This window comes from Spodoptera frugiperda, chromosome 1, assembly GCF_023101765.2.
Source record: "Spodoptera frugiperda isolate SF20-4 chromosome 1, AGI-APGP_CSIRO_Sfru_2.0, whole genome shotgun sequence".
Lineage (NCBI taxonomy): Eukaryota > Metazoa > Arthropoda > Insecta > Lepidoptera > Noctuidae > Spodoptera > Spodoptera frugiperda.
Genome location: NC_064212.1, coordinates 3,191,090 through 3,212,810, shown reverse-complemented (window position 1 = coordinate 3,212,810; position 21,721 = coordinate 3,191,090). Strand labels below are relative to the sequence as shown.

The window sequence follows — 21,721 nt, the reverse complement described above, 5'->3', positions numbered from 1 at the left end:
ATTTTTAACCCAGTCATCATCCCTATTGCAAGTCTTTTGCCAAGCAGCAATGACCCATGTGTCATTGTGTGAACTCCAAGTGATCGTGGCCTACAGTTCTGCACTGTAAAGCATGGCCCATCACAGGTCATCGTGCATTTACGGCCAGTTTCAATAACCTATCTATCTGTAGATTTGCCAACTATAGAATTTTTGCACATTTTGTATGGAGCTTAAGTCAAAATACTATCTCTAGTAGGCAAATCTACAGATAGATAGGTTATTGAAACTGGCCGTTAGTTGATAACTTTAAATATACTAAGGATAAGTGTAACTAACAAAAAAAATAAAAACCCTTTATAAATGACAATCATTTTAATGTTAATACAATACAAAGTTAGTTGTTCTGCTTGGATTCCTTAGCGTTTTGTAGCGCTTGCGTCAGGTACAGTTTAGCAAGGCTTTGTGAGCAGAACTGGCTTATATGTTGGCTGTAGGTGTTGATCTGACCGGCTACAATCATGGGGTTAAGCCTAGGCGGTACAGGGTGGGGCTTGAAGAGTTTGTTGACGTCTTCCTCAGGTAGTGGCGGTTCGTCCTTAGCGGCCCGCGCTAAGTTCTCTTGTGTCCTCTTGGCTAACCAGCGGTGCTTGTCCTGTTGTTGACGCACCACCAGTTGCTGGTAGCGGTTGAACTTGATAGCTTCCTGGTTCAACTCGTCGACGCGTTCCATTAGGCTACGGAGTTGTCCTGTGAAGGGTAACGGTAATATTGATGTTTATGTTTGTTGTGTAATTTTAGATTACATTCTTAAGGTAACAGTAATGGCATTGGTGCGACAATTGGCCTGCGTGTGACACGCGACCAGCATATTCGTCAGAAGTAAACACCCCATAGAAGAATGACTTGAATACTTAATGAGGCTTAATAAAACAATTTAAGCGAGTGTAAATATTAACGATAATATTGGTGATAGCTTCGGAGAGCCATTGCCATGGTATAAGATAACTAAATAAATCTTACATTTAGAACTCTTAGAGTATGGAATATTTCTTTGTCTTTTGGCCAACATTTTGTGTTACCAAGTCATGAAAGAACTTAAAAAATAGCATCAACATACCTTCCAATACTGAAGCAGTTCCCAAATCCAGGAACTTGGATCCTTCCTCCTCGGGGATCATCTCGGACAGCTCAGACATCATGATGTTGGTGAGCGGAGAGTTACGGATCACGATGGGAACCTCAATGAACAGGCTCTCGTAGCCAATCTTCAAGTTACGCAGGGCTTCGGGTGTATAGTCGCCCTCTTTGTACATGGCGATGGCCTGGAAAGAGATTATACTGAATTTAATAACTTTGTTTCTGTGAGCAATTTGTCGCAAGGGTTTTTATTACTGCAAATTCAGAGTAATTTATGTAATGCTTGCTAGCTAGTAAAAAGTGCTCAAGTTTTGGAGATTAAAAGGTGTTAATTTTCTGCATTCAATTATGGGTTGAATATAACCAGTGTATAATATAATCGATATAATCGTCAATTGCAATATAATAAGAATCCACTCAGATTTCTTGTCAGGATTAAAAAATCTTTCCAATATTATAATATACTTAGTTAAAATTAAATATATACTTCTATACTAATACATAAAGGTTGTTGTTTGAAAGCGCAAATCTCCGAAACTACTGGTCCAATATGCATAATTCTTACTGTGTTGGATAGTGTATTTATCGAGGAAGGTTACGATCAATAGGAGCCGAGTAGATCGGATGAAACTGCGCGGGAGTAGCTAGTATGTAATATGTTCATGTTAATTTATAGAAAAATACTATTTGTAAGCAGAAACAGTAACAAAATGGATTTAATTATTGGGAATTGGTAATATACTAATCTCGTGTTTTAACACACATGTACAGGACTTGTAAACTGTTATATGCATATTATTTATGTCTTCATACCTGAGGAGTCAAGCGGTAAGCCTTGAGTGTCAGGAAACCACGCGCAGACTTCTTGGTGTCATAGATTACCACCACACTCTCCTCAATGGAAGTCTGGTAGTGATACTGCGACTCCAGAAGCGACTGGCTCAGGAAGTTACCGACATCTGCGCTCTGGTACCTGGAAATAGGAAATTGATTATTTAATTACCAAGATGTGAGTGTAATGTTATCTATATTACATGTAGTAGATCTACTGATCTACTTACTTCTAATATTCAGTACTTGCATTACTATGGCAATGGTTGAATTTGAATATGAATGAAATTGAATATTAAAGTAAATGACCTTTATAGATCAGCATAAATAACTGGTATTCCTATGTACTTTAGTTCTTACTCTTGCTATTTTTATAGATACTATACCAATTTGAATACTAAAAATAAAATGGACCATCAATAATTACATTAAAATCTATATATTAATACGTGATGCAAAAACTTTGGACCGCTTTTTACGAAAATTGCGCGGACGTAGGAGCATAAAATTTGGTACACTTATAGTTTATGTGTAGGAGAAGTGCAGGACGCTAATATTTTTCAAAAATAATGCTTTTAAAGTACATTAAATCAATAAATAAAACATAACACACACAATACATGCATAGTATCTGATCGTCTTTGACAAAACGTCAAAATCTATAGACATTGCGATGATATTCTCACGTCTCATATGAAAAGAGTTTGTTTGAGTTTGAGTTAAATAAAAATTATCCTTGAACATATGTTAAGTGGTATTGTAAATTAAATCGTATATGGTTGAATTTCGACCACTAGGCGACCACTAGTAATAATTAATTTAAGAGTAATGGTCAGTGCTTCCATGGGCCATTAGGTAAGCCTCTTCATAGTTACAAATAAAAGAATCTTAACTTACCATCCAACATGGAAATGATCAACATTGACACGGCGGAGTCTCCTCATCATGTCAAGCTGGTACTCCTCCTCATCCATGGTATCATCGTGCTTCGGGAACGGGAAGCAGTTGGTGATCTCCAGGCGGTTCTCCACAACCAATCCAAGCAAGGCTCCTTGAGCCACTTCCATGTTGCTGCATGATTCCTCATGGCAGTGTTTCACTATTTTCATTACCGCCTGTAATAAACAAAAGGAGAAACATTTTAGTTACACATCACATCATCACAATTACCATCATCAGCCTATAAGTGGCCACTGGTGGCCGAAGGCCTCTTCTTACATGGAGAAGATGTGAGCATTAATCGCCATGATTAACATGATTTCCAACTTATAATTAAAAATTATAAACCCAGGTTTCCTAACTGTTGGTAGATTTCGAAGCACACTCATGTATGAGAAGCAGGCCTTTGTGATTACAAAACAACATATAGAGATAGAGTTTATGTATAGTATGTTTTGTCTATATCTAAAAATGAAAATGTTATTGGTGTGGCTAGTAATGCAACTACACTCTTACCTTTAAGAGTTTTAGTTTTTAGAAAACTAAGGTTTGTTTAAGGCCATTATTGTGTTTACAACTCCAGTAGCAATATAGCGAACAAGGAAAGTTACTTGTTTTAATAAAATTTGTAGTTGTGGCCAGATAAATAGAAAGAAGTTAATTTAAAAGTAAACAATACCATCAGCAATTCTAAGAGACACTGGCACAACTAAATAAATCTCAAAGATCAACTTATAACATAGTAACATACATGGTAGTTGCAAGTTGCAACATTCATTACCTAATAATTATGATGCATAGAAGTAATTTTATTCCTACCTAATGACTTATTAAGCGAAACAAAAGATACAAAACCAGATTTGTCCAAACCATTTATGTAGTTATTGTAGATTAGTCTACGACTATAATTAACTTAGATGGAGTCATTTAATCCACACAAAGAAGTCGAATGTGTCATTGTTATTTTGATGAAATGACGGACAGACAGATCAAGTTTTAATTGTTTGTTGTAAAGTATACTGTCTAATGTTATCAATGTTTATTTATAAACATAACTTTTTGAAGGGTTATTGCTGTTTGTATGCTATAATAAGAGAACATAAAATACGCAGTTTTTAGATGCTAATGCTACCAGCCAAAGTTACTCAATGTCATACAGTGAGATCATCTCCGTAATGGTTTGCCGGCTCGGGTCACTGAGGTAAACGTCCGAAAAGAGTGGATGACTCACACTTCATTAAACTTTCACATTAACAACAAAAAATGACCCAAAAATAATAGCATATTCGACATTTTACTATAAATAGGGTAAATATACATTAAACGATGAGGTGTCTACCCTGGCACACATGCTAGAAGTAATTTGAGTAGTAATTATTAAGATATCGATTGGATTTTCAGCCAAACTAATCGTGAAGTTTACATTCACAACATAACCTATACCGAAGTTTCTAAACTACTAATAATGCTGTTTAAGTAGACAATATATGTTTCATATTCATAAATAATTCACCACAAGCACCAAAAGGATTGAAAATAACACATAACAAATGTACAAACTTGGAAAAAAGAGAATACATGACGTGTCGACGAGGAACAGCTTCACAGCTAGTGCAAAGTTCCATTGTTGAAGATTTTAAAGAAAAGTTGATATATAAGTAGAATCAATTGTTTACATACCAATCCATCGCATTGAACGTAAGTTATTGTCGCTTCTGTTTCAGGAACGCGTCTAGCAGGCCCACTACGGTTCGCCATTTTTGAGAAAGGTTAGTTTGATTTTGATAACTATGACATATAAACTGACTATGTTACCAGCCGTAAAATAATAAAACTCTATAATTCTATAGGACTTGTTGGACTCTATGGACTCTATGGAAGGAGGACTCTATGGTAATTCTATATTGTCTTTGATACTATCAGCTGTCAACTGTCACTTTTATTATTGTCAGTCAATCAAAAGCAATAAAACATTTTATTGAAAAAAATCTTATCAAACAAAGATAAATAAATCCGTGTTTTCGTTGTTAAATAATGTATTTAGTTGTTAATGTATTTCATAGTGTACAGTTCTGTTTTACAACGTAATATGTGCGACTACGCCTTAAGAAAGTGTACAATAGTTCTTCCGCCCTGATTTAAAATCGTTGTTACTCCTACTTTCGAATCAATGAATCAAGGAATTGATCATTAAATGATGAGTCAGCATAATTTCTGGAGAGGACTAACTCCGTTAACCGTGCCGCCTTCTCAGCAAGTACCAGATAAAATTGTAAAACTGTGTACTCTGGGTGCAGACTTCATTGTGTTAGGAAATGACCATGGCCTCTACCACTGCGAAACTGTAGAAGACAGTTTAAATTTCAAAAAAATCAGCGGCATTACTGCAATAGACATATCATATCACAATGATATCCTTTACATTATAGATGTACATGGGCGGCTATACAAAACCAACGCTAGTTTTAAAAACAAAGAAGAAATTATTGTTAAAGAAGATGCTAAGTGTTGCCCACACGGTTTTAAAAGTTCCAGTTATAAAGTGAAGTTTAGAAATGTAGTGGCCAGTGATTTTGGCCAGTTGTTCATAAGTAGTGATGGGCAGCTATGGGGCTCTGGTTGCATGCCCCAACTCTCCATGGACACTAGTAGTGTTAAGAAAATACCGTTTTTTGAAGGTAGAACTGTTTATAGTGCATCAGTTGGTCAGAACTTTGCTGCTGTGATAGCAAGGAAAAATGTGAGAAGGTCCGGCAACTATGACACAGAGAGTGACAATGATGATGAAGAAGTGTTTGCTTCCAATTGCTCACAGTGCCAGACAATAATAGGCCTAGCATCCCCTGCATCCGTGCCATCTCTATCAGAAACCTGCCCTTTAGGTGTTCAAATTAGTAAGTCTAGTGAAGATTCAAGTAGTACTACTGCCCCACAAACAGATGTCCATGTTGATGCTCATAGTTTAACTGAAGATTCTAGTCCCTCATCTGAGGAATCAAAAATTGCAAGATCAAACTCACAAAAAAATGCAAATATAGAAGTGGATCAAATTTCTCAAGATAACAAATCAACAGAAGATGCTGATGAGCAGACAGATAAAGAAAGTGAATCAGGTGAAGCTGGTGGGGAAAAAATTAACAATATTTTTATTAACACTGATGCTGCTAGACAGTTCTTGAGCAGACAGCTCTCTTGGGTGTCAGCTGGTGAGGATTACTTAGTGGAATACACAGAAAAGCCCACTAGAATAATCAAGGAGAATGTTTCAAACCTAACCAACTTTGTTTATGAAGGAGTAAAAACTGTAGGAGATAAAGTAGCAACATTATCAAGACATGTCAGCGGTAGCAGTGATAATAATGATGCTGTGGAACTCCAGATGAGAATTAGTAATGAAGAAATTAATTCCCTAATGTACAGCTGCACATCTAACTGCAATCTAGAAGATTTGCATTTCTCCACAAGCACAATAAGCAGTGAAAAGGAGTTTGAAGCCGCAAGGAAAACAGAAAACCTCAAAAACATGTCTAAACTTGGTAAGAATATTTTAGCTACAGAATTATGGACCTGGGGAGACATATCATATGGACAACTAGGAGTAGGAGACACAGTCAAAAGAATAAAACCTATGGTAGTAATGAGTTTGTCAGGTTTTGGGCTCCAGAAAGTATCCTGTGGTAAATGGCACTGTTCAGCTCTAACGTTAGATGGAAGACTCTTCTTATGGGGCTATAATCAGTTCCATCAAGTCAGCTTTGACAGTAGAGAAGACAAAAGTGGTCCTAAACAGTTTACAGAAAATTCAGACAGTGATAGAGTAAGAGATATGATAGCCACTGATCATCACACTTTAGCATACACTCATAATGAAAACATATTTTATATGGGAAAGCATACTGATGGATACACTGATTCTATTGTCAATTTGAATGTTAGAGAAGATCAAGAGATCACTGAAAATCACACAGACTCAACTGTAAAAGTAGTTGAGCCTCCAAACTTTTCAACTAAACCCCAAAACATGTGCTACCATTGGAGAATATTGTCTTCTGGCAACATCAGCTATTGCTCAATAGAAGAGTCGTCCAAATGTCCAGAATTCCAAGATCTGTCTATTGCTCAAAGATATCTAGAAGAAATGCTTTTGATATATCATAATCTAGTTAAACCTTTTCTTAAGAAGAGTAAAGCTGTAACTACACATTCCAATATTTACGAAACAGTGTGTGATATTTTTGGTGACATTTTAAACATTACTGCTCTGAATGTTCTCTCGATGTGGCAGTACGCCGAGAAACATATAAATGAATGTGATATTTCTTTAATTAAAAATTTAGAAGAGTTTATTTATTTGTACAGAAAGTATTATGTAGCTGTAAGCAATTTGATAGTTATCGGCGGATTCACGCAAATCAACAGTGTGGTCGATGTTCCGTCTAGCGTCTATAGTTTGTTTAGCGATCAACTCCCGACTAATAAACAGAAGAATAATAAGAAAACCTTAGAAGCCATAGTAGGTCTGGCGTTCGTACAACCATTAACAAGATTGAGCTCTTATAAATGCATAGCTCAATCGTTATTGAGGTATAAGACGAAAAGAAAAAAGCCGGACTCTAAGCCGAATATGGATGAGAGATTGAACAAAGTGATTGCTTCTCTGGACACTTTGATAGATGAGCAAGAAAAGAAGCGGAAAGAAGCTGACGTCACAAAGTTGTTTTGGGAGACAATAGGGAAAAGTATAGAGCAATACCGGACGCCTGAACGTCGACTAGTGAGAGAGTCTAAATCTCGGCAGCTGAATTTAGTGAACCCAGGACGATTTTCATCGCATTGGTTCGTCCTGTTCAACGATCTCTTTGTCCACATCAACGGCAGCACACCTAACGTCCATCCTTTAGAGACGCTATGGGTAGAACCGGTACCAAACACAGATTCCCTGCAAAACGTGATCCAACTAACGACTCCCGAGGAAACGATATCAGTTACAACAGCAACAGAACAAGAGAAAACAGAATGGACACATTCATTCAACAATTCAATAAGACTTGTGTTAAATAAGGATAATTTTAAACCGCCTGCAGTGAGAACGGCAACTCATACGTTCTCAAATAAAAATGCCTTTTATAAAGACGCGAAGTACACTGGGAGATGGTTGGATGGTAAACTCCATGGCAGTGGGAAGGTAGAATGGCCTGATGGCAAGTTGTACGTTGGCCAATTCCAGCTAAACGCGTTATGTGGACATGGGAAGATGGAAATACCCAGTGTAGGTAAGAATTGTAAACCAACCATTACTAACTAGTTTAGTTATATGAATAATTCTTCAACCTCATTTACTCTCATATCTTAAACATATACAACTATGTCACTAAATGACTCATAATTAATGCTTGTCGAAACTAATGGATTCTAATCACGAGTCTAGGCTTAGAACTAGGTAATATCTATACGGTCGATCTACTTTCACTTGGATATAAAGACAAAAGTAGGACTCAGTCTTCCGTAGAAGGAATTTATTGATATCAGCCAAACAATCGACCATTCAATTAATATCTACCTACTATGAGATTGTTGAACTCCGGTATTTCAATGCGAACTTATGATATTTCCTTTTATTTGACGATTTCAATGGGTGCGTCGAAATTAATAAGAATTATACGCGTCATTCCGTTTAGGGCGCGAATTCTCGTATTCATATGACTTACTTATGAATGGTTGTGATCATGAATCATGCTGTACTTATGAAGTTGTAGGTATTTATTTTATTACGTAGTTACTAGTGATGTTTGCACACTATAAAGGCTTCTATTGTACCAAGCATATAAAAACTTAATGACTTGGTTAATACGCAAAATAAACTATTGTGAAGCGGGTGGTTTTGTATAGGTACCTTAAGTTCTTACAGATATACTGCTCTTAACATTTTTCTGGTATAAAATCCATCCCACATGCCTACTTATTACCTAATTCCTTACCTACGTACATATATAAAGGATACATTTTATCTGTACCTAATTCCGCACGCTCCTTCGAAGCTTTGTCTCCCATTTCTTTACTCAAATGCTCACACGAAATCCCTTTTGTAATTTAAATTCCATTTGCGTAAATCCATATTAGCAATATTTGAATTCATAATAGCTATTGTTCAGATTCGGATACATACGTATCAGAAAACAGATTTTATAAAGAACTTTGTATCGAGAAAACGAATATCAATTTATTTCAATTGTCGTAGATGAGGAATCATTTAACCAATATCCGACTAGTATAGCGTATCAAAGACTTGAGTGTATCATACAGTAATGTCTCGCTTGTTGATCCCCAAGGGGAAGACCCTTATACAAAGGACTAGTCTATTCGCGTAGAAGTCAAAGTCAAAGCATTTATTTCAATTAATCCTAAATAAGGCACTTTTGAAACGTCAAATTGAATTGTCCGTCAGTCTGTCTGTCAGTGAAGCTAGGCGCTCGTTCCAAAGTGTAGCTTCGAAAGGAGAAGAACGAGCAAGAAACTCCATCGTTACTCTTTTTAAAAAATATGATTTTTACAATATCTCTGATACATTATTTATATTGTATATATATGTAGGAACAATGTAACTACAATACGTCGAAACTAACGGGACAATAAAACCAATTTGTAAAGAAAATAAAATAGCGGGTTATTTCAAACATAGTGCCCACATATGTACACTTACAATTTTGAAATAATGCTACTATACAAATAATAATAATATATAATTTAATCTTTCACATAAAAAAAATATCTGCTTGATGCCACAGGATCCCTAGACTGCATTTGAATAAATTAATACTTTAAGTTAACGTGTAACTAGTGATCGTATTTGAGCATTGTCTAGTGTGAGCGAGTGTCCAGTGGAGCCGGACCAACATGCTGCCATTTTCAGAATTCAGATCTCTTCCGAGAAGCACCCGAGTCTGTTTAAATATCAGTAAAAAAGTAGTTCTACAATAGGATTATAGACTATTTTTTATTGTAAAGTAGATTTTTGTTGTAGATTATTTTCTCAAAATTAAATATAAGCCACGTATTTTTTACTTTCTTACGGAAACAAATGCTTTCGAAGATATAACTTCTACGTACCTACGCACAAAGCGTAGAAATGACGTATTTGCTCACACTCCTAAACTTTGATTCGTTTTATCTAAGTATTATTATCGTATATGACAAAATAAAAAATACGTGTCTAATATTTTTTCATAGTTTTTTTTTTTATTTTTATACCGTGAAGTCAATTTTAGCAAGAGATTTTTCCAAATCAGTCCAGTAGATTTGCAGAAGATTTAATGCAAATAAACAATCGATTCTTCTATCAGTTAGTAAAGTATTATTACTAATACTAAAGGTCACTTGTTTAACTGAAAAATAAAAGAAGAAGATATTATTAAATACAATGCTCTACTTGCATAATATTGAAATTGAAACTTACTAAATACAGAATTAGTGTCAAGGTGAGGATTGCGAAATTGGTCGAACCTTCACAAGCTGTTAACTTTTTAAATAAATGTAGGTGGTCGCTCTCTGATCTGAACAAATAATAACGTAACTGTACGAGTCGTATGAGTAGGTAAAGGGCTCTTTTACACGAGTGTAATGTAATTATATACGAGTAATGGAAATATTAGGTGCGATTTCCTTCATAGTAACTACGCAACATCAACAACCCATGACAATATACTGTTGGACTGTCGACTTCCTCTATATTAGATGGTTTGCCATTTGATGGTAAGCAATCGCCGTCGCCCATGGACATCCGAAACTCCAGAGGCGTTACAAGTGCGTTGCGGACCTAATAATAATATGATTACGCCAGTAAGATAAGCTGAGATACAATGAGATTATACCTTTCCGTTACGTTTTTTGCATTAGTTATCGTATAGGAAATGAATCAGACACATACCAAGCATGCGTGATATCACAGGGAATACAAAGAACAATAATTATACATAGGAGGTAAAATCAATTCATTGTTTTCCCGTGACGTGAAGACGGCACTATTTATTAGATTTAGATTTCAGCCATAATCGTCCTAGCAGGGCAAAGGCCTCCCTACTCTCCTTGAAAAGTCTTCTATGTATACCGTAAAGCTTTCGAAGATAATAGGCGTGATATTGACAGAAATTAATATAATTTCAGTCCATTTTACTCCAGTTTTTCTACTAGTTTCCTCTAGTTTTTACTGTAGTCAGTCAGTGACTTCAGTAGCTATTACAGCTTTATGTAGTTTGTCAGTCTATTGATGACAGAAAAATTCGATACTAAAGGTAATATTTGTATCAGTCGGTACACAATGTCAATAACATACCATCGCGGGTATTTATAAATTGTAAAGCTGCTCCCAACGATAACAAGTTCAACTCAGATAATATGCCCATAAATAAAACTGAAGAGTTCATGATGAATCATATAATTCCCCTTGATAGTAAAGTCCCCATAGGAAACACTGTTAATAATATTTTTTATAATGATATAATGCTGCCTCATTTTCCCCGTACCTACCTACTTAAAATCCAGAGCTGCGGACTGCCTAGTTACCGGGGCTCAGGCTTGAAATGCAGGAGTAGAAACGGGGTAGTTTTTAGTCAGTAAGAGTCTGAAACTCCCTTTCGCCTCGCCAAGCTAAAATTGTATCCTCTGTCGTCAGTGCGGTTACAAACATACCTATTTAGTCATTCTATACCCAATACAGTCAGAATATATTTGTTTCGAATTAGATTGGAAACCGCAATACGAAGTTCACTTACCATTTACGTAGCAACTACGTCAGTCAGTCAGTCGATAAAACTATCCAATTTAGACTTTAGACTGTAGTCCAATTTTATTATTATTTGTGTTACACTATTTCTATTTGTTTATCCTCAAAAGCCTTTAATGTTCATTCTGTGGTTGCACAGATACCATTATAACTCAATATTATTTTATAATAATTTTTAATTGCGTATTTTACAAACCGCAGACAAAGAATACGTATTCTATTCTCTGTCTGTACCTACCATGATACTATAATATTATAAATGTGAAAGTTTTTGTTTGGATGTTTGTCCGTTAATCACGTTGAAACTACTGAACGGATTTTGATGAAATTTGGTATACAGATAGGGTATGGGCTGACTTGGGTGATAGAATACTTTTATCCCACGGAAACGCGGGCGATGCCACTGCCATTCGAAAACTGGCACTAAATGAAGTTAACTACGGTCTTTAATCAAAAACGATATAAGCTGACTCTTAGCCCCCGGGAAAGCGAGTGAAGCTGCTTGTAGAATCTAATTATTTTATAAACTTCATAAAATAGAACCAAAACAATAAGTTAATGAATTCTAACCTTAAAAAAGCTCCATTGTACCATCCATCCATTTATTAACTACCAAAAGTCGGCCAAACAATAAAATAATCAATTTCTTTCAATTCAATTCCAGGAGTCTACGAAGGCCAATGGAAGGACAATCTCCAAAACGGTTACGGTGTCATGAAATACACGACAGGTGACATTTACGAAGGGTATTTTAAAGATGGCAACCCACACGGACATGGGATCAAGAAGCAAGGAGATTTTACTTCATCATCAGCCACTATTTATACGGGGGAGTGGGTCAATGGGGTCAAACAAGGATATGGGGTTATGGATGATATTGGAAAAGGGGAGAAGTACTTGGGTAATTGGAGCGATAATAAGAAACATGGGTGCGGTTTGATCGTGACCCTGGATGGGATTTATTATGAGGGTCTTTTTATGCAGGATGTGTTGACAGTTAGTAATGATTTTTATATTTTACTTTGAACTTTAAAACGCCTGATTATAAAGTTGAAAGTCGTCTGAAGATTTCACAAATTTGCCTCATGTTACTCCACACTGGTCGCTTGTTATGTTATTTATTAACTCAATAATAATATTGGGCTGATAATAAAAATGATACCAACCCAAATAAATCTTGACTGAATTCTATACTTCAAATCAAAACACATTGCAAACAGTTAGGTATAATTTACGACCTTACTGCTCTTTGCAGTAAGGTCGTAAAATATTAAAATTGATTTTACCTTATCACCTTTCAGGGTCATGGAGTCATGGTATTTGAAGATGGAACGCACTACGAAGGAGAGTTCCGATCAGCCGGCGTGTTCTCAGGCAAGGGAATACTAACCTTCTCCAGTGGAGATAAGATCGAAGGTTGCTTGAGCGGCGCGTGGACTGAAGGAGTCAAGATTTCAAACGCTACCATGCAGCTAAATGTTTCTAACCCAGTGTTGCCAACGAATTCTAAACCTAAGTAAGTTGAGTTTAAGGTTGATTCTTCTCTGCATTCAGCTTGTTTTAATATTATTTCATTCTTAAAATATGTATTTGCGTGTAAGCAGGTACAAATTGTTTGAATATTCTTTGTTTAAACAACTGCTGATGGTAATTATCTTATTTCAATAATGACAAGGCTATTTTGTGTGTATAATGTTCTCAAATCATGTCTGTTGGAAGGACTGAAGTATCACAAAGAATCTTAATATTAATTCTTTGATATCAGAGTCGACATTATTTCATCAACTAGTTCAACCAATATCAACATGAATTTCCTGCAAATATTGTCAGTATAAAAACATCCGAAACACCAACTAAGATTTACTGCTAACTTATGTTCTAATACTAAAGCTATAAGGCTCAAAATCGCGCAAATTCTCGATACCATCTATGTTGACAAGAAATGTATTTAATGATACTATTTATTTGTTTCAGTTCATTCGGAAAACTAAGCGTAGCTCCAAACCAAAAGTGGAATGCCCTCTTTCGCCAATGCTTCCAATGTCTCGGCGTCTCAGAATCCATTTTAACCCCAACCGGCAACCATTTTGCAAATGGCCCCTCCGGCCCAACCATAGACAATGTAAAAATCTGGCAGAATGTTGCCGTCGCCATATCCTGTTCGCATAAAGAAAGAAATAAAATGTCTATGAAGAAGAAAAGTAATGATTTGGAAAAATCTGTGGATTGTCTAGAAGTTATACCGCAGTTTGGACAGAAAACACTTAATTTGGAAAGTTATGCAGAGTTGCAACAGTATTTGTATAATGTGAGTAACTTGATAGTTTATTTTTTTGGGATGGCAATACTTTACATATAAGGTAAAAGGAATATTATGGATCGATTCTATACAAAAGCTTTCTTTTTTACCTATTTATCGCCACGGTCGGACTATAGGTGATAAACATAAACTGGGCCAATCCGCCATTGTCAGTCATAACCAAAAAACCTAATTTTTAAATACATTTTGTTTGTCGTCTATAGCCGACTGTAGCGCTCATAAAATTAAAGAACAAACAAGTTTCAGAACTAGCTCTAACTTCATTAAAACCCTTTAAAAAGTACTAGTTGTAATAACTTAAGTATCTTCCACCAACAGGCCTGTGAATCTACCCACCACCCATTAGGCCAGCTCGTCCTCGGCTTAACAAACGCCTTCAACACCACGTACGGAGGAGTTCGCGTCCACCCTCTACTCCTGAGCCATGCTGTGAAGGAACTCAAGAGTATAACGGCCAGGCTCTACCAGGTCGTAAGGCTCCTGTTCCCCGCCTTACCTCCTGAAGGTACTGATGCTGTTCTGCCGTATAAGAAGAGGGAGGATGGTCAGGAAGAACATATTGAGAGTAATCCTATTGATGGGTGAGTTTTGTTCAAGTTTTTTTATTTATTTATGTCATACCACCTTTTGCCTGCGTTCCTAGAATAACTGAAATAAACTTTCGATTGCACATTCATCGCGAAATACTGTAATTATTTACACACACATCACACTAATATGAATTAAACATGTGAAAGTTTGTTTGGTTGGATGTTTATCTGTCAATCACGCTGAAACTACTGAACAGGTTTTGATGAAATTTGGTATACAGACAGGATATGAGCTGGCTTTGGTGATGGGATGGACTTTTTATTCCCCAATGACGCTCGCCGCTGGCAAAATCTAGTGGATTTATAAATTAACTGCTAAGAGAAAAGCAGCATCTAATATGTGTCTCGACATTTCAGTAGAAGTATTGAATTTGATTCATAATTTCTCTGTTTTATTTGCTTTTCTACATTCCCAGCGAGGTGGTGTCGGCGGCGTCGTTGCTGCAGGCGGCGCTGCTGCCCCGCGTGCACCCCGCGCTGTTCGTGCTGTACGCGCTGCACAACAAGCGCGAGGACGACCTCTACTGGCGACGACTGCTCAAGTGGAACCGACAGCCCGACCTCACGCTCATGGCCTTCTTGGGGATCGACCAGTCAGTATACTTTATTTAATGCTACATTTCATACATAAATCGCTCATAGGAAAAAATAATGACTTAAACATTATCTCATGTACCCTTTTGGCAGCCACACACGATCCAGTATACTTGCGCAAGTCTGGCCTTGCGCAAGTATATTGTATACTTGTATACTTGCGCAAGTCTGGCCTTGCGCAAGTATACTGGATCGTGTGTGGCTGCCATTAGTTTGAGTTTGTTTACACTGAACGAGATCGCATTTGGTGCTCTGATTCACCAGCACCGATGAACCTACCAATCAGAGCGCTGAATGCTGTCTAGTTTCAATCTTGTTCAACATAAAACAAACTTGTACTAAGCTCTCAGTAGGCAGTTTTTTTTTTACCAAGCTAACTTTACGGACCACCTTATAGAAATCAAATCCCGTACTATGAAGGTAAAATGTAACACTAAATACGTCACATTCACGTTACCAATACTATTATCATTTTTACAGAAAATTCTGGGTTGGTTACACCTGCCCTAACAACCAGATGTCGCCCACATCGCCGCTCAAAGAGCAGCTGTTCCAAGAAGCAGTGGAGACGCTGCAGCAGCTCAAAACCACCTTCTCACCGATTGAGAAGCTTCTCGTTATCAGAAGCACCTTCCAGAAGATGACTATTGCTGTACAACAGGAGTTAGGTATGTGATCTTGAATGGATTTTGAAAATATTTTGATGTTGTATTTATTTGGACTGACTGTCTTGTCTGTATGCGTATTTGATTCTCAAGTTAGTAAACGTATGGAACTTGAAGCGTGACTGCTGAACAAAGGGTCTCAGATTTAATTTCCAGATCAAATAACAATAGGGGATAACTAATTTTTATTTTAATGTCCATCTTGAAGATTATTTTAAAACATTACTAACGTATTTTTCTTTTCTTACTGCAAGAAATACTTTCGAAGATTTCGAAAAAGTTGCTCCCTGCAGGAATCGAACCCACTACACGCGTTGCGTGGTAGTCAGTTGCCCAGCCACCGCGCCCACCCTGCAACTTAGTCTTAAACTAATTTCTCAAAATCTATTTCCAGGTTCGAACTACCTCTGGAGTATGGACGAGTTGTTCCCAGTGTTCCACTTCGTGGTGGTGCGGGCTCGCATCCTGCAGCTCGGCTCCGAGATACACTTCATTGAAGACTTCCTCGAGCCCGCCATGCAACACGGAGAGTTGGGGCTCATGTTCACCACGCTTAAGGTAATTTGGAACTTATTGTTTAGGTTTTTGGGTTGATATTTGTATTTTTTGGATTTGGTTTTTATTATTTTTAAAAGATTTGAAGTCTAACAGTGATGATGCATACTATTTCACTAGTGACTAGACTAGACTGAAGAGAATGAAAACTATTAGTAATAATAATTAATTTGCTGCCTCGTTGCTCGAGTTGTTCGAGTGCTCGCAAGTGCGCAAGGGGTATCAGGCTCGATTCCTGGGTCGGGCAAAAAAGAGGTACTGGGCTTTTTTTCGGCTTTTCAAAAAAATCTCAGTAGTAGCACGGGGTCTGGAATATGGCAATAGGCTTACCCCTTATTACATGGGACTCATAACACAAATTATAAAAAGTGGGTGTACATTGCACAATGGCATTACGTGCAGAAAACTATGTGCAAAATGCAACCATGCAAATTCAGAGTTCAACTCTAACATCAAACCTATTTTTCTACATAATTTCCTTAATTTTCCAGGCATGCTACTTCCAAATACTTCAAGAGAAGATGTCGATCAACTAACTACTAACGAACAGACGGCGCGGAACGAGTGTGTGTGTGTGTGTAATAACGATTGATCTCGCAATACATATGGTGCGTACATTTAGTTGTAGCTTGCGCAATAATTTGCTATAAGTACTCGCTAGGTGTTCTTTTAGCTTAGATATTTATAGGACGTATACCATTTGTATAGTAAACTTAGTACAAGTTTGTTTTACGTTTAATAGAAGAGCGCGTTCGGCGCTCTGATTGGCCGGTGTGTATGAACCAACCAATCAGAGCGCTGAACGCGTTTTCGTTCAACGTAAAGCAAACTTGTAGTAAGTGTACAGATAAAGAAAGAAAAAAAAACTTTTCCAAAACTCTTACCGTATAATTATGAAGCTATCTTGCCTAATCTGGTAATTATTCGAGTTAATTAAGATTTTTGTTGATTAATTGTTTACCTCTATCCGTTAACACCAGGTTTTATTTTCTGAAATGTTTTTATTTTCCGAAATATTTTCATCAAAACTGATACAGCAGTTTTGACAGTTTAAACGAAAAATCTTGCAAATTAAAAAAACAATCATACATTTTAAGTTGAACAACAGTTTTACAGAATATCAACTTCTTTGCTTTTCACAATAAATTGAGAACTACGTAGACACATTTACCTCTGCTTACCCCAGCAAACAAATAGTATACGTCCTAAACCATTGATATAATTGTTACGAAACTCTTCTTGTTATATAATTGTAAAATGTCTATTATGTAGTGGAGTGGTATATACCGTAAAGTAAATGAAACGTACAAATTTCCCATTTTTCTAAATATTTCCTATAAAACAAAACATTACATGTAAACATATTTTTTTATAGTTTCTCTTGTTACAAATATGTTACTCATACTAGGATCTTATCCCATGTCGTGGGTGCGTTTATAAACATATAATTTTAAATACACGTCCCATCCTAGGCCCGGATCAATTAAATCACACAAATAGTTTTTCCGTGCTTTGTAGATGATTTAGATTTAATAGATTAAACAATTTTAATTGAAGAAGCCCACGATTTGTTAAGCGGGTAATAAACGTGCAAGTAAGTACGTGGTCTTGTGGCTTAGTACGAGTTTGTTTTACGTTGAACGAAAACGAAACAAGAGCGCATGCAGCGCTCTGATTGGACGGCGCGAATGGACCAACCAATCGGAGCGCCGAATACTTAATTGAATACGCTCTCGTTTAGATCACGTTAAACGTAAAGAAAACTTGTACTAAGGGTACTGTTTTTTACGTACGTGTACGGTTATAAACGCTTACTTTAAAAATACCGCGCAAATGGCGACGTCGAGCCGAGCAAGTTCGTGATCTTAAAATCCGCGTACTTAAAATTCGTCCGTCTGTCACCTGACTTTATTGAGCAGTACCCTTAGTATGAGTTTGCTTTACGTTTAAAGTAATCCAAACGTTTTGTTTGGCGCTCTGATTGGTTAGCTTATTTAAGCTGGCCAATCAGAGCGACCAAGTCGTTCTTGTTTCGATTACTTTAAACACAAAGCAAACTAGTACTAAGGTTACAGGTGATCACTCGGTTGCTACATCAACCATATTGCCGAAAGTATTTTTATGACTGCATCTCTATATTTCTCGAGCTATTCTTATTTTTTTAAGAAATATATACTTGTGTGTATATATTTACTATTATTTTTAAAACGCTCATAATAAAAGAATCTGATGCAATGATATTAATTTATTTTTGTTATTATTTTGTATTATGCAACTTTAACTGTTGTGCCGATTCGTTATGCATTAGAATCGAGGTTCAAAGGCACTTTACCTGTTCATAATACGACTAAAATATTAGCGTAGTGCGAACAAGGTAAAAGGCACTTTATACTATGAAATCTTAAGTTCAAATTCCTATACTTAGCTATTAGCTAGATAAATCAAGTTGTATTTGATTTATTGTTAATTTCAATGCATGTTCTTATTAGTTTTATTAATAATTTTGAAAAAGATAATTACTTATTCCTACGTATAGCAGCCGTATAGTATTTTAATTAATTTATCGCTATTTTAACATAACTATCGTAAGATATACTAAATTAAATTAAAATACCTACTATACCTAATGCGCTCTAACAAGGTGCGGCTGACAGATTCAGTAACGTTTCGTATCACTCTTGAAAGTTGCTGCGATTTAAAAATTATGCCTTAATATTTTAGCTGTATCACATTCGTATTATGTTAAATCATTCGGATGCGTAGTTAATTAAATTAAAACCAACCGGAATGTTCTAGTATTCAATTAAAATCTAATGAAATGAAAAATAAAGTAAAGTGTTATGCGTATAACGTAAAGCCATAGTCGTGTTTAGTGATGGGATGTACGGCTACGATGGATAGGTAGTCGATGTTTTTTTAGAATAAAAAACGAAAATCGTGCGTCGTTCAATTATCATTCTTAAAAAACCTTTAATTATGTAGGTAAATCCACTGTAGACGCGGCTCTCGTTGCCCAAACCACAGTGACATTATCTGAGCAGAAATATGTAGTAGGCATTTTTCTAGACATTTCCGGCGCCATTGATAATGCGTGGTGGTACTATTCCAACATATACAAACTAATATATCCTTGTTTTCTTCACGGTTCTGTAAAACTGTAACTCTGAAACACCTCAGGGCTCGGTCATAAAATATTTATTTTGACAAGTATATACACGTAGTTAGACTGCACAACTAAATAACACACACATTTAATAAAAAAATTCAAGAGAATTAAATGTATGCTGCGAGTATCGATAGCGATAAAAAAAGATTTTTCTAATGTCCATCCCTAAAGAGAGACGTCAACGTCATACTGGCATCTGTCAGCCGCACCTTGTTAGAGCGCATTAGGTATAGTAGGCTGCGTATGCGCATGCTACTCATAAGGTAGAGTCCTATGTACTGCCTTTGACTTGAAACTAGTAGAGCTTTTCTCAATATTTATGTGAGTATATCGGTATTTTTTTTTCATTTAATTTTAACCCTTAGAACGTTGCGTCATCTACCGGTGTGTACGGTATGCGTACGTTTAACTTTACCTTGGCAGTTAAAGTGTTAACTTGCGATTTTGTAGGTCTCATATTCCTTAATAACATTTAAGTCGTATATTAGCGATTTAGAAACTTTTGTATTCAAATATTAGTTTAAAGGATTTTGATTGATGTTACAATTTAGTTGACCCTTTCCACTTAAATTAATTGAAATTACAGTCCATTTAGTTTTAATATGAAATATAGTAAACAATGAGGACATTTGTTAAAGAAATTTGAGTCTTACTTTATTTCAACATTTAATATTGTTGAGTTTTCTTAGTGCACCTTAAACTATAAGATGTTTAACCATTAATGACTCTTGAGTACATTCACTCACTATGTTTTTAACTCATTTAAAAGTTAATGATATTTAAAAAGTCCTAATAGGTTTATATAATAAGCAATAATCCAAAGGTCTGGTAGTACAAACGATTGAATTGTTATAGCGAACAAATTGTTATTTTTTTGTATTTGACGTCTTGATGTTGCTGTGTGAAAATTGTTTTTATTCTATGAAATATAGCATGTTTTTAGTGGCAACACTGGTTGCAAAGTGGTTAGGTTTTCTGTCTTATCTATGAAGATGTTTTCAGCATTCACTCACTATAAACTCATTTAAAAGTTAATGATATTTAAAAAATCTAATAGTTTAACATAATAAGCAATAATCCAAAGGTCTGGTAGTACAAACGAGAATTGTTATAGCGAACAAATTGTTATTTTTTTATTTGACGTCTTGTGTTGCTGTGTGAAAATTGTTTTTATTCTGTAGCATGTTTTTAGTGGCAACACTGGTTGCAAAGAGGTTAGGTTTTCTGTCTTATCTTAGATAGCTTTAGCGCAGATAATATTGTGATCTTGTACACGAATTCCATAAATATGGATTATCATAAAATTATTTGTTTTCATGGCGGTTTGTGTGCAAGAAACTGAGGGCCTAGTACGAGTTTTTTTACGTTAACGCGATTGAAACGTTACTGCGTTTAGTCCTGTTGATTAGTTGAGAGCTGTCCAATCAGAGCGACGCACGTGATAAACGTATTGATCTCGTTAACATAAAAGGAACTCTCTCTCTAGGCCCTCTGAAATCCATACAGAGAAATGTAAACGTCCTAACTCCGAACTATATAAAATATTCGCTGTTATAATTATTGTTGTTGAGAAAAAGGGGGTTACCATTTAATACCTATTACAATATGTCCTTAACAGTTATGACATGATTAATATAATCATTATTTTTAGAAATCAAAATATTTTCCCTAATTACTAGTAGCAACCAACCAGCATTTAGATAAAACACTGTTTATAAATTGGTAACCCCAAAAAAGTGTTGCAAACTGTCAAGAAGTGATAAACGTGTACCTACTCCGTGAAATAAGAAATATCGATTGTTGATTGTTATAAGAATGCAATTGAAAAGTACCATATCATTAATGTTACATACAATAATGTTAATTACTATATCTTTGTCCTACGTGAATTGTGTGTTTTAATATTTAAAAAATATATATTTAACATTTAATAAAATTCGCAATAAATTATTGGCTTTTATTTTGTATCAAAATCAGTGGATTTTTAGGGATTACGTGCAGTTATCCGGCTCTATTCACGTTTGTCCTTATAAAACAATGATTTTGTATGAAGATGTCGCGTCCGGCAGAGAACTAAACGGATGCGTATGTTCTATGGATGCGTATTTTCTAAGGACAAAAAGTAAATAGAGCTGAACAAGTGAGTGTACAAGGATTTTATGT

The 21,721-nt window shown here is 35.9% G+C and overlaps 2 protein-coding genes across 2 annotated transcripts; one reads left to right on the top strand and one right to left on the bottom strand.

The window, feature by feature from the left end:
• Window positions 1-335: 335 nt before the first annotated feature.
• Window positions 336-4,735, bottom strand: LOC126911027 (eukaryotic translation initiation factor 3 subunit H). The gene is made up of 5 exons (XM_050695828.1): window positions 4,570-4,735; window positions 2,848-3,065; window positions 1,933-2,092; window positions 1,100-1,304; window positions 336-729 (listed from the first exon to the last, which is right to left on the bottom strand). Exons 1-5 carry the CDS (start codon window positions 4,645-4,647, stop codon window positions 377-379), a joined length of 1,014 nt encoding a protein of 337 aa, XP_050551785.1. The 5' UTR covers window positions 4,648-4,735; the 3' UTR covers window positions 336-376.
• A 77-nt stretch (window positions 4,736-4,812) lies between these two features.
• LOC118281855 (alsin) lies at window positions 4,813-20,049 on the top strand. The gene is made up of 9 exons (XM_050695819.1): window positions 4,813-8,162; window positions 12,333-12,664; window positions 12,970-13,184; window positions 13,643-13,976; window positions 14,307-14,569; window positions 14,995-15,171; window positions 15,653-15,840; window positions 16,232-16,395; window positions 16,884-20,049. The coding sequence occupies exons 1-9, from the start codon at window positions 5,084-5,086 to the stop codon at window positions 16,926-16,928; spliced, it is 4,797 nt and encodes a 1,598-aa protein (XP_050551776.1). The 5' UTR covers window positions 4,813-5,083; the 3' UTR covers window positions 16,929-20,049.
• Window positions 20,050-21,721: the final 1,672 nt, after the last annotated feature.